At 35.1% G+C, this 14,181-nt stretch overlaps 1 protein-coding gene across 2 annotated transcripts; it reads left to right on the top strand.

Annotated features, from left to right (window-relative positions):
- Positions 599-13,525, top strand: LOC109355309. Of its 2 annotated transcripts, XM_019598392.1 has the most exons (13): positions 599-763; positions 840-908; positions 1,532-1,597; positions 1,675-1,750; positions 1,884-1,961; positions 2,988-3,085; positions 3,410-3,483; positions 4,428-4,515; positions 4,619-4,776; positions 4,946-4,988; positions 10,726-10,791; positions 11,670-11,747; positions 13,232-13,525. In XM_019598392.1, exons 1-13 carry the CDS (start codon positions 665-667, stop codon positions 13,325-13,327), a joined length of 1,089 nt encoding a protein of 362 aa, XP_019453937.1. In that variant the 5' UTR covers positions 599-664; the 3' UTR covers positions 13,328-13,525. The 2 variants fall into 2 exon arrangements, with proteins under 2 accessions (XP_019453937.1, XP_019453938.1); XM_019598393.1 differs by lacking the exon at positions 840-908 and having other exon boundaries at positions 665-839.

The following is a 14,181-nucleotide window of genomic DNA, read 5'->3' as shown; positions in this document are numbered from 1 at the left end:
AATATATTATTCACTATTTATTTATAATATTTTTATTTCAGAGTTAATATTTAAAATGAATGATGAACGATATAATAATATAAATATTTTTACACTATCAGAGCATACATATTTTTCTCATAAAATAATAGATTAAGATCACATAATCATAAAATAAAAAAGAGAGAGACGAGAAAGTGCAATTAAGCTTGTTTTTTTATAGTTAATCTAAACACGTAAGGATAAAATGTTAGCATTAAATAATAATATTCATTTGCCTTATGATTAATAGAAGTAATATTACATTAAACAACAAAGTTAGGATCAACATTCTTGTATTTACTCAATGCGCTGATCTAGTGGTGTAAGATCTATTGGATTCTCAAAGTCAAAAGTTCAATTTTTGGAAATGACACTTGTTGAATGAAACAACCACCAACTCAAAAATGAATTAGTTCTTTACAAAAATAAATAAATAAAGAATACCATAGTAATTAGTAGTACAAAAAAAAAAAAAAAGGAGACTACATTGTAAACAAAAAAAACAATACAGCGTGTGAAAAACATTAACAATTAATAGGCCCAAATGGAAGAGGCAAAAACCCATGACATGTGTAATCAGAGTCTTATGTTGTCGCCACTTGACCTCTGTTGTGTTTTGTTATGAACTGAAACAGAGAAAGTGATGTTGGAAGCCAAGTGTGTGAAGAAAGCAATAATTCCTTCCACTCTTCTTCAGAATCCTTCACCTGGAAGCCTTCAATCTACTCGTCTTGCTCTCCATGTATCTTTACTACTTCACTTTCTCTCTTTTTTGTCTTTATTTTCATTCAAAGTCTCTAACTTTCTTTATTTACCAGGTTAGCCAGGATGACCCATCTTCTTGTTTTCTCTACATTGCCTCTGGTTCTCACATTTATAACATCAATGTATACTTTTCTATCTTACTCTTAACACTTCATTTATTTGTCTCTCTTGGGTCATCATGATTTTGCAGTTTTCACATTTATAACATCAATATATTTAGTAATTGGTGATGTACACCCACTTACATGAGTGAGTTACAACAAACAAGAAAGAATTTTATCTTTGAGTATTTTTCCTATGGTGAAGCAAAGTTTGATTCAAACCTACAAAAAACAACACTAGGAACGAATGTGCAGGAAGCTATAGAATCCCTACTAAATATACCTTAATGTATCAGTATTTGACCGGGTGACATATTGCGTACAAGGTACCAATACCAAGGAGAACCGCATATCATGTGACTATAGTTTTATATCAGGCAAACACTGCAACTAAACATGGAATGGAACTTATGCATCACATCCCTAGCTAGAAAACATTCTTTATACCAAACACCACCACCTAAGATGGGTCCAAATCGGTGATGACATACTAGAGACTTGGGACTGAATAATATTGTTGGGGAGTGACTATTGTTGTTTGTCAGTGGAATTGGTATCATGATTTGAAATGCAAAATGTCATTGGTTTATTTCTACAATCGATGGTTTCTTTTTAAATCAATCACGTTCATATTTAATCTGTAGGTTGCTCTGGAAGAATCGTCAGTGACCAAAGGGAAAGACAGCCTTTTGATACCTGAACACACTGAGGTAAAGAGTCTCATTTATCATAAAGCAAATATACATGCTTTATGCTCTAATCATGTTTTCTATATGTCCATTTGTAGATTATTGCCTCTTCGTTAGTCAATCGCTGCCCTCATCGTTCAGAAATTCAGAGTATTGTTCTTGCCGATGCAGAGAGTATGTGATTTTGCATCATGATTCTTCCTTTAGTACTTTGTTTAGCTACATTATAAATTATAATAAAATGTTTCTTCGAGCATAGTTTGCATCAGTATGTCAAATCTGTATTTAAACTTGCTATGCTTTTCAGGTCATGGTTTCTTAATATTGGGAAGTGTGGATTCCTACGGTCATCTTATTGTATCTAAACTAGATACTTGTGGTAAAGGTAGTTCTTTGTTTTTACTTTGATCATTCCCACTTTCCTTGTAACGATAATTGATTATAAGTTGAACTTTGCCTTGATTAAGAAAATACACTGGCCTTCATTTACAAATATTTTTAGCAAAAGATTTTGGTAAAGCTGGATTTTGTATTGCCTATTCCAATTTCCAAAACAAGAAAAAGTATGTTTTACTTTTAGGCTATAATATTTGATTGTTTGCTAGGTGCATCTGTTGATTTTCCTTCGTAGATTTGGGGCCATGCTACCTAAAACCTTTTTAAAATGCTAGTCTTTCATATGGATTAAATCTCATTTTACTGACTTCAAAAACGCAAACTATTGCTTGAAATTCCAAGTTTGGCAACTGAGCACTTGAACAAGAAATTGCCAAGTTATTGGTAAAAGGATCCTCAAAACACTTTTACCTCCAATATTGCTTTGATTGAGAGGGTGAGCTTGACGCAATGGTAAGGTTGTTGCTTAGTGACCATGAGGTCACATGTTCAAATCTTGGAAACAACCTCTCCACTTGTGGGGTAAGGGTGCTTACATCTACCCTCCTAGACTCCACTAAGTGGATGTCTCGTGCACTGTGCCGCCCTTTTATTGTTTTGATTGAGTTATTGACTTATTGTAAATAACATGCTTGTTTATTGGTTTACTTATTGGATTTACCCAAATGATCCCTTCTACCATTTGGTTAGTAAACAGCACGGTGCCAAACAAATGTGTCCTCATAAAAATAGAATTGGTTAGTAAGCATGAACTGCACTTTTTCTATTTATTTTATTGGCTTTTCTGATTGAGAAGTAGTGCTACACAACATAAAAACCAATTGAAAAAAAATTGCCACAATCTAAGCGTAAATGTTGGATAAGACCAAATGGCAAGTATCACCCATCCATCGAATTCAATAGCTTAATTTTAGGTGCCAGGGTATCTAGCATTTTCCATCTCTGATATTTAAAATTCGCTCTTAAATGTTATCACTGATGTAGTGGAGTTGATTGTATCTCTGCTAATCTGCAGATATTGACAGGCTTACATATTCAGTATTGCCTCATGATAATGGTATCGGGGAAGGAAGTTGGTCAGGACTCTGCTTTAGCCCGGATCAATGGTCTATGGTGAGCTCTTTCTGTGCCAAACTAATGGTTTAGGGTAATTCAACATTGGTAATATTAAACAGGCATGAGAGTTTGAGAGTTTTTCATCATGAGAAAAACAATAGAAAGGAGCATAAGCTGTGATCTGAATTTGAGTTTGACAAGCTTTTTCATGAAAATATTTGGTTGATAGATGTTTTTGAATTAAGGAACTTTATTGTTAGGTTAAAAGAATAAGAAAACATAAAGAAACTGTTTACTCTAAGCTCTGATCTGTGACTGTTGCCTGCCGCCGTGCCCTATGTATGGTTTTCCCTAATTGTTTTTAGTGGTTCCTTTATACAGGCAGCTGTTGCCCGTAGCTTTTGCAAAACCGTTGATGTTTATGACCAAGACATCCACATTCGCACATTACGACCGTAAGAATTGTCTATAATACTTGGATAACTTTCTTTTTAGGTTAAATTTTGTGGAGGTAAAACTAAGTATTTTCCTAGGTTTACTTCTCCATCTTTCATTCTTGTTGTAATTCCTTCCATCTGATTGTTGCACTATTTGTGACATACTGACATGCACCTAAAAACATTTGGCATGATAGATAAACTGATTCTCTCCCTCCCCAACCCAGTTATACTGCTGCGCAATATGTCATATGATTGCTTTAGTGCTACAATAATCAAATTCTCATAGTTATATTCTTGTAGGTATCCTAAATGGAACTGTTTTCAGTGTTTCTTTTGTCTATTTATTTTCAGTGACAAGAATTGTGTTATTCATTTTAAACCTGATGTGTTTGTTTCTTCTTCCCTTGTTTTAGTTGGTGTAATAGTTTAGTTCCTGTGCAATGGGCATTGTTATTTATTTTAACAAATACCCAAGAAATCAAAAGTATACGAATTTTATTAGTCGAATAAGAAATAATCTTCGGCTTACAGTTATCGTTTAACAATCAACTAAAAAAGTATTTTGAAATAAAATATGCAATTTCCATTTCTAATTTGTACAAAAGATAAAAAAAAGTTGACTATAGATAAGAGCAAAAAAAAACAGGCTATTTTCCATTTACAAGAAACAATTTGAAAAAGAAAAAAAATCTTGTTATGTTCATGTTTGAAATGAGTAGTGAAGAGACTATAGCAAAAGATGGTAACAAGGAAGACAAACATAAAATAGAAGAATCTTTTGGGGGTATACTATGAGATGCAGAATAATGACGATCAGATAACTGATAAGATCACAAATAAGTTATTACTAAGGAGAAACTTTGGTTTTAAGTTCATGTTTGAAAGGAAATGTCTATTAAATTTTGTATTTGTTAATGTTTCTTTATTACATTCCTTTTAGTTAATGTGTTATCTTGCAGACTCTGGTCCCCTACTTCATTAAACTATATGCAATATCTCGGAAATGGAAATCAAAGTTCTATGTTAGCTATTACTGAAGAGTGCCAGGTAAATTGGTTATAGTTTGATAATGTTTTATTTTTATAATGAGTTCTTCCTTATGTTTTTCTTTGTATATATTTGTGTGCTTCATCTGTTAATATAATGACAGCTCTCTATATGGGACTTGAGAATGAAAGAAAACGGTGGTTGTGTACAACGAATTTGTGGCATTCCTGGCGATAACTTGTATGCTGTTTGCAGTTCTTCCACTGGTAATATTGCTGTGGGTGGAGCTGACCGTACTGTGACTGTTTATGATCCTCGTAGGTTAGCCTGCTGTTTTGCTTTCTGTATAAAACAAATAGAAAAATGGTTCAGTATTCATCACTTGTAGTCTGACATATTTCACCAATTTAAATAGAGTACAATCCATAATTACTGTTCTTTTATTTTGTTTTATTTTTAACTCTTGTCTGGATATTATATCTTACTGTAGATGGAGGCATTCATCTAGATGGGTGAACTGTTCTAAATATGAGGTCGGTAATGGACTAATAATTTCAACAATTGCTTTTAAAGAAATTGCAATATTGAAGAACAGATATTTCTTGTTAAACAAGTGTTTGCTTTTGTAGTGTGAAAAGATAAAGAAAATAGAAAGAAGAAATCTTGCAAGTGAATATACTTCAAGCTTTTATTGAAAAACAACTCAACTTACAATGAAATAGCTTGTCCCTTTAAATAAAGGGAAAGCAAAACAGAATGAACAAACTAGTAACTACATAAGGTAGTTACTGACCTTAACAACCTAACAACCAATTAGGCATATGATAAATTGACATATTTTGCATGTGACAAATATGCCAATTTACTCAGCAGAAAAGGAATAACAATAACTAACTCTTAATCTCTAATATACCCCCTTGAAACTGAGGGTAGTTGACTAAGGATGCTGAGTCAACAACTCCGAGTTGCTTCCTTAGGGTTAGAAACCTATCAGTGGCCAAAGGCTTGGTGAGCACATCAGCTGTCTGAAATTCAGAAGGGATGTGTTTCACTTGAATACACTTTGCTTGAATTCTATCTCTTACAAAAAAAAGATCAAGTTCTATGTGTTTTGTTCTGTTGTGAAGAACAGGATTGTGAGAAATGCTCACAGTTATCACATAGAATAAGAGGAACTTGATGTGGGATCTTGAGTTCAGAAAATAAGGATTCAACCCAAATCATCTCTTGAGCAGCAAGAGCAAGGCTTCTGTATTCAGCTTCAGTGTTGGATCTAGAAATAAACGAGCCCTTGATATGGACTTCCTGTCATCAAGATCAATGGCCCAATCTGCATCACATAGAGCTGTTAGGGTAATAGGAAGAGAGGAATTAGAAACAACAAGTTTGAGATGTATGCCAAGATTAAGAGTTCCTTGAAGATATCTCAGGATCCTTTTGACAGCAACCTAGTGTTGTTCCAGAGGATTGCCCATGAATTGACACACTATTGACACTATAAGCTAAGTCAGGTCTAGTGATTGTGGCATATTGAAGGGCTCCAACTACTGACCTGTACATAGTAGGGTTATCAAAGGCTTTGGACTCAGTTTTGGTTAGCCTGCAAGTGGTTGCCATATGAGTGATGCTAGATTTGGCAGATTCCATAGTGGCTTTTCTGAGTAGGTCTGATATGCTTGGTTTGAGTGAGAAATAGAGAACCATTCTTAATATGTTTAACCTCAATTCCTAGAAAATAGTCCAAATTTTCTAGTTTCTTGAGTGCAAAGGCAATGCTGAGTTTATTTTTGAGTTTGATGACCCAGTGATGATTATGTCATCAACATAGACTAAGAAAAAAAGTTGGTATGTACTAGTGAGAGAGATGAATAGGGAATTATCACATTTGCTGTTCTGAAATCCCAACTGAAGGAGAGTGCTTTTGAATTTCTCAAACCATTGCCTAGGAGCTTGTTTGAGACCATATAATGCCTTATTTAACTTGCAAACAGTGATCTTGTCACCATTATGAAAACCAGTAGGTTGGGTCATGTACACCTCTTCATTAAGAACACCATTTAGGAATGCATTATTTATGTCAAGCTGTTGAAGAGACCAACCATAAGTGACAGCACAGGAGAAAAAGTCTCATTGTAATCAATTCCTGGAAGCTGATGGAAGCCTTTTGCAACAAGTCTAACTTTATACTTATTGCTTGACCCATCAGGATTTTCTTTAATCCTAAATACCCATTTACAGCCAATGGCCTTCTTGTGTGGAGGTAAGGCACCTAGGGACCAAGTTCCCAACTTTTGCAAGGCATCATATTCTTCTTGCATTGCTCTTTTCCTTACTGGACTAAGAAGGGCCTCTTTGGGAGTATAGGGTTCAGTGTGAGCAAGAAATAGGCTTACAAGACTAGGTAGGATGGGGACTTATTTATGCCATCCTTGGACCTGGAGTGTAGGAGGATGAACTAGATGCAGTGGTTGTGAGTAAGTCAGAGGAAGGTGAGATGACAGGGTTATGACTAGAGTTTGCAGAGTTAGTAGTAAGGTTAAGATTGGGAGAAAGGGAAGGGTTAATTTGATTGTATGAGGTTATTGTTTCTGTACAATTTGTAGGTGCATGGTTAATGTGAGAGGTATGGATGTGGTTAGATGAACTGGTTAGAGAGGAGGATAAATGATCAGGGATGATGGGAGAACCAGGTTTGGAAAGGTTTTTGAAAGGAAAGGCAGATTCATTGAATTTAACATCTTTAGAGGGGAAGGAAAAGGGAAGGCTTGGGAGTCTTCTCACAAGTGTATTTCATAGCTCCTAAGCCTTCCCTTTCCATTCCTTCCCCTCCAAAATCCAACTCCCAAACTAACCCTTAGAGTTGTATAGTCTGGAGCAGTTCCATATAGGTTGTAATGAGGGGATTTATTATTGAGGGTGGCAGAGGGGAGTCTATTGATAAGAAACACAACTATAGTGAAGGCATATTCCCAAAATGTTTGGGGTAGACCAGCATAGGCTAGTAAGGTTAGACCTGTTTCAACTATATGTCTGTGTTTTTTCTCCACTGTGCCTTGTTGCTGATGAGTATAGGGACAGGATAATCTGTGTCAGATGCCTAGGTTGGAGAGGTCGGAAGTAAATGGTCAAAATTCCCCCCCCCCCATCAGTTTGAACATCTTTGATGGTTTTGTTAAACTGAGTAAGGATCAGTTTGCTAAAATGTTTGAAGATGGTTAGAGTTTCAGATTTCTCTTTAAGTAGAAATATCCAAGTGTGTTTGGTTTTGGCATCTACTATAGAGAGATAGTATTTAAAACCAGATTCAGAGACAACTGGTGAAGGACCCCATAAGTCTAGATAAAGCAAGTCAAAGGCATTAGAGTAAGAAGTAGTGGAGTTAGGAGAGTGAATTCTATGAGATTTGCCATAGCAGCATGCATTGCAGAAATCAGAGATACTTTTATTTGAATGAGGATTTTTACAAACTGAAAGGATAGTGTTTACAACAGATGTGTGTGCATGTCCTAATCGACAATGCCATAAAAAATGAGTAGAAAAATGTCTAGAACTAAGACTATCTAAAGCTGGTGACTTGAGCTGCCTAGTTGAAGTGGGAATGAAGGCACAACAGGCTGACTTTTTGGAGACCCTCAGAGGTAAGGGACCCTTTGAGAAGAATGGTATTAAAACCCTGTGATTTGACAAAACACTCATTAGGATGAAACTCAAAATAGCAATTGTTATCTTTAGCAAATTGAGAGACAATAATTAGATTCTTATGATAGTAGGCACAAGAAGAAGATTATGTAAGGATAAAGACATATGAGGGTATAAAGGAGAAGGAAATGTGGTGGTTCCACTGCAAGAAATAGGTTCTTTTGTGCCATTACCCATGTAGAGGCGTTCAAGACCAAATTGTTCTGTTGTTTGGTGAACTAGAGTAGGATCTGAGGTAATGTGGTTGGTGGCACCTGAATCTGGGAACCACAATGAGTGCTTGGTATCTGATTCTCCAGTGGTTACATTCATGGCATAGGGTGGGTAGGCAGGTGCGTGAGGATGTTGAGGCCCATGGAAGGGATGAGGAGGCACAATAGGTCTAGGGTTAGGCATAGGAGATGGGTAGTAAGGATAGTATGGTGCAGAGGAAGTGGAATAGTTTTGGGCAATATATTGAGTGGCAAGTTTGGAGAAGTTGTGGTCAGGTCTTGGTCCTCTGGAGAAGGGAGTGTGGGTTTGTGTGTTGATAAATTGAGAGGTAGGGTAAGGGTAGGGATAAGCAGGGTAAGGATTGGGTATATTGTAGGGGGCAAAGTAGCACCAAGCTATGTCATGGCCAAGTCTGTTGCAGTGAGTGCAAAAAAAGCTGCTTCCAAACCCATTTGAGGATCTACTACCTCTGTTGAATCTTGCACCTCTTCTGTTTGAATGACCCCTCCTTGATCCATTGTTGAAGGAATTAGGAATTGAGTCATATGTATGGGTAGGAGGGGATGTTGTTGGGGGAAAGTTAGGATTGAAGTGTTCATGATTTGATCCAGATTCAGTAGACTAATGTGATGTGGGTATAGTGGCAATGTTGGCTGACAAAGCATCAGAGACTGCTTTGTGCTTGTTCTTGATGAGTCTTGACTCAAATGTCAAGAGGAATTGTTCAAGTTCATTGATAGAAGGTGGGTTAATCTGGCTTTCAATTGCAGTGATGACAGTTTGAAATTCCTCACCTAGTCCATCAAGAATATAGTCTATGTGCTCAGCAATTGATATAGGTGTTCCTATAGATGCTAGGGAGTCAGTGATGGATTTGATTCTTGAAAAATATTATGAAATGTTGTTGCTGCCTTGAGATATGTTGCGCAATTGAGCCCTAAGTTGTCTGCTTCTAGCTTTGGTGTGGGCATTGCAAAAAGAGTGAAGTTCATCCCACAATTGAGAGGATGATGTACAACCAATAATTCTGGTGTGTAATGATTCAGAGATGGAGTTAAGAATCCAAGCAAATACAGTCTGGTCTTGCTCTTCCTAACTGAGATATGTGGGGTTAATGTGATGATGAGTGCAGTCAAAGTCAGACAAGAATTTTGGTAGAATTTCAGTGGGATGAATGAATCTTATGGCTCTGTTTGACTTTAGGACAGAGACCATAAATTGGCTCCAAGTGAGATAGTTTTTCTCACTGAGTTTAGCAGAGGGGATAAGAAGTAAAAGTGATGGAGATACTGCTCGAATAGGAAGAATAGAGGTATGGGAAGGTGGTAGAGAGGAAGGATCTATGGCAGTGACCATAAGGGCGATTGATACCATGTTTGCTTTTGTAGTGTGAAAAGATAAAGAAAATAGAAAGAAGGAATCTTGAAATTGAATATACTTCAAGCTTTTATTGAAAAACAACTCAACTTACAGTGAAATAGCTTGTCCCTTTAAATAAAGGGAAAGCAAAACAGAATGAACAAACTAGTAACTACATAAGGTAGTTACTGACCTTAACAACCTAACAACCAATTAGGCATGTGATAAATTGACATATTTTGCATGTGACAAATATGCCAATTTACTCAGCAGAAAAAGAATAACAATAACTAACTCTTAATCTCTAATAACAAGAATGATTTTTATTGTGTCCTCAGTTTTTTTAAAAGATAAACTACCCCCTAATCTTGTATATTATAAGTTTAAATTAGACATATGGCGAATGATTCACCTTTGAATTCCTTCCTTCGTTTAGGTGCATTTGTAATTTCTCTATGACATAGGGTAGCCAATATCATGGCAACATCAATTTAAAACATTTGATATTATCCAATGGTCATTTCTTGTTCCGATATAAGGTTTTCGATACATTTTGTTGTTTGCCATGCAGCTTCTGAATGTACTCTATATTTGGGTTACAAATGGTGAGTATGGAAGATATTTTTCCGGTCAAGTCAGATTCAGGACAATCGAAGTGAATAATCTGCTGTACAAAGTAACATCTAAAGTGATCACATGGTTTCGAGAAGAGAGGGATAACTTTAATCTTTTAAAATTTAGATCATTAATGGAATATTTTGGGAATGGGAACATTGGTATAGGAATATGGAGGGGGTTATCATTGCAACATGTGTCAACTGTGTTCGACTTTTAACTATGGAATCTATCTAGCGTTTGCCAATTGCTTTAACTTTATCATGTCATCATTGTGTTCAAGTTCATCTGTAGTGTTATTCATTCAGAACTATACTTTCATTATTACTGCAGATTTTTTGCTACAGGTGACAGTAATTGACTATACTTTCATTTTTACTGCAGATAACAGGGCTGGCTTTCTCTATAGTTGACCCCGACTATATCTATATTCAAGGGGTTGATCATGAGGTAATTTTTTTTAATATTTTTACGCCAATGTATAACGATTACTAAGTTCAAGAGATAATGAGGCATAAGAACTTATAAAAACAATGAAGCATACGAAAATAAATAATGAGTAGTGGACCAATTTGGTAACCTAAAATACCAACCAAACCTTAGAATGAGTTAAGTGCTGATGTGGCACTGTGTTTAGAATGTGTTGGTGTTTTGGATTTGGCCCTTTTGTTTGAGTTTTGGATTTGTTCCCTTTCGCATCAACATTTAACAAACTATGGCCAATGGCAGGGACTTTGACTAAAATTGTTTTTTTTTTACAAATACAAAAATCAAAAGACCTCAACATTACAGTGACTAAACACTTTTAAGCCTTTAAGAAAAATAATGTTATGAACAAATTATGCATTAGAAAGTTGGAGTGAACCAAATGAGGTTTGGATAAATGAAAATTACGTAAGACAAGAAGACTAGTAGAGGCTTTATTGAGAAAAGTGAATCAAAAAAATATCTGATTAATAGGAATTGAAAATGACCTACAAAAACATATAAATCATTAAAAACACCCCTGCCCAAGCATTCTATTTCTTCAAGCATGATCTATGTCTGCGAAAGCATTTTCTACTTTGGCACGACAACTTTTTTCTGTGTAAAACTGGTTTTGCACGGATTTTATTGCAAGGATATGTTCGCTATTATTAGAGGCTTTAGACATTGCTCTTCCATGCAAAAAGTGTTTAATATTTAATGTGTCAGATGTATTAAAGGCTTAAAGCAACCTGTGCAGAATAATAAAGCAGCTTAATTTAAGCTGATTTTCGGTAACTTACCATGCTGATCACATTAATGTGGATGGTCGTAATGCTCTACAGTTTGGATAAAAAATGCAGGTCTTTTGTGGACAGTGGAAAGAAAACAAAAAAATATTTTCCTTTAGAGGAGATTCAAACTGGCTTGGCTTTAGTAAGGTATGGTATTTAAAAGTTCTTTTGCAGATATACATTGCAGAATTTCATGCATTTTGATTTTTTATCAGTTACCAGAATTTCATTTACCTTTTAGTGTAATAATGTTCTTACTTGGTTTCCTTTGAAATGAAGAAATTTACACTTGCACTTTTACTCAGTTGTGAAATTACTTAAAAATATGTTATGCACTTTTCTGATATATTTTGTGTATATCCCTTGATAAGACTGTATATTCCACAGCTTAATGTTGCTTACATTCTATTGAGTTTCCACCATCACCACAATTAGTTGTGTATGGCTATCACCACACTCATGAAGTTGGTTAGGACCAGATATAACCAATTGCATCCACCCACAATTTACTAACAATAAATATTAGACAAGATGGAAAAAAACACTGCATGTTCATGCTCCCACACAAGTGCATCCAACATAGGTGAAACACTACCACTCACTACATGCTGATATACCCACATCTTATAACCAATAGATATTCAGGATCATGCCTACAACAAAGAGTACCTTTTTACTTCTTAACATATGTGTATGTAGTAGGTGAAATTTCCACATCAATGCTCCACAAATACCATACTTGTGATGAAGGTTTCTTGTCAAGCTACTGTTTATTGAGTTATTCTAAAACTCAGCCCTCAAGGATGAATGGTTCTTTTTTTACTTGAAACTTTCATGAGCTAAAAAATAAAAAGTAAGGGTGGGTCTGAGGTTAGGGGATTTAGCATGAACCTTTAGCACATGCAATCAGGTATTCTTTCGATGTCAAGTGACATTATGATATGAATAAACCATTGTAGAGTTGTTAAACGCCTTAGGGTCTGTTTGCGAGTTGAGTTTTGGAGGGAAGGAAGAGACACAAAAGACTTCAAAGCTATCTCATCAGTGTATTTTATGGCTCTCAAGTCTTTAATTTATTTTCCTCCCTCTTCAAAACCCAACTCGCAAAGAGACCTGTGTCTGCTTGAGAGCTGGGTTTTGGAAGAAAAAGAAGGGAAAGGGGAGGTTTCAAAGCCATTTCACGTGTATTTCATGATTCTCAAGTCTTCTCTTTCCCTTCAAAACCTAACTTGCAAGCGAAGCCTTAAAGTACTCCAGATGTGTTGGCAGGAGAAGACATGATGATAAATTGAAAGAAAGGAACTGAAAATTATCAATGCATCTAAACATGAATGATGACTAGTTATCTGCCTCTTTTTACTTATCCTTTCCATCTTTGTTAGTTTTCATCTCTGGATGTGCCAAGCACATAACTAATGTAGGCTAATATAGATTCTATTTTATTCTTCCGATATTTTACCTTGTGACCTTGAGGTCATTAGTTAAAATCTTGGAAACAACCTTTTCACTTGCGACAGTAAGAATGTGTACATCTACCCTCTTATACTCCCATTAGGTGGGAGTTTCTTACACCGAGCTGTCATTTTTGTGTGGGAAATTGATTCTTCCTAATATTGTATTTTACATTGCAGTGCTCCAACAAAGATATTTTGGGTGGATGGTGTGATTCTGGTAGCATATTCATAGCAGATGTTGTGGGTGATGATAAATTGGTGTCATCAGAGTAATAGTTCCATTATGAAGATGTTTTTGTAGCTTCAGTGTATGTAATATGTAACCATAGTTGAGTTTAGCCTCATGTTTGAAGGGAAAATGAAAAATAGTGAATGTATTCAATGAATAATAAATTGTTATCACCAAAACAGGAGGATATAGGAATGCATCAGATGCATTCTGATTCTAACAATTAATTGATTTCTAAACAAGATGGTGATTGATTGTTTTTTATTGTTATAATTTATGTTAATTGATAAATGATGATGATATTTATCATCCAACATTTTCTTTCAAATCAATGATAAATAATAATGTTAATCATAATAATAAAAAACATGTTTTTAAATTTGAACTTGAATCTCAATCAAACATGTAAATTAATTTAATTGGTACGGTTCATGATTTCATTAAAATATATAACAACTAAACCTTTATTTTATTAGGTAAAATTGACTATATAAGTCGAACAATGTCATAATGTTTTATTATAAATTATGTTTATCAATAAAACATTTGATCTCTTTTCCTATCACCATTTGCCTTTTAAGATTGAAATTTTGCAAGATATTGTGGTGGTCTCTGTAATTTTCTACTGTAAAATGCTCAAAAGGTATTATAGGTTATCAACCAGAGGAGAACAACTTTTTGATTTGGTAAAATCACAGAACTGTTATTATATTATAGTTTGAGACTATTATTACATTGGTTTGGTAAAAGCATTACACAAGCCACAACCACAAGGCACAGATTAAACTTATGATATTGTATAAGAAAATATTAAATAACTCAACATTATTGTTAGATTACCAAAGTATATACTTTTATATTCATGGAGACCATGGCAATTTCTAGTAATCTATATCAT

This window comes from Lupinus angustifolius, chromosome LG08 (genome assembly GCF_001865875.1).
Source record: "Lupinus angustifolius cultivar Tanjil chromosome LG08, LupAngTanjil_v1.0, whole genome shotgun sequence".
NCBI classification, from domain to species: domain Eukaryota; kingdom Viridiplantae; phylum Streptophyta; class Magnoliopsida; order Fabales; family Fabaceae; genus Lupinus; species Lupinus angustifolius.
This window is presented reverse-complemented; position numbering and strand designations above follow the sequence as displayed.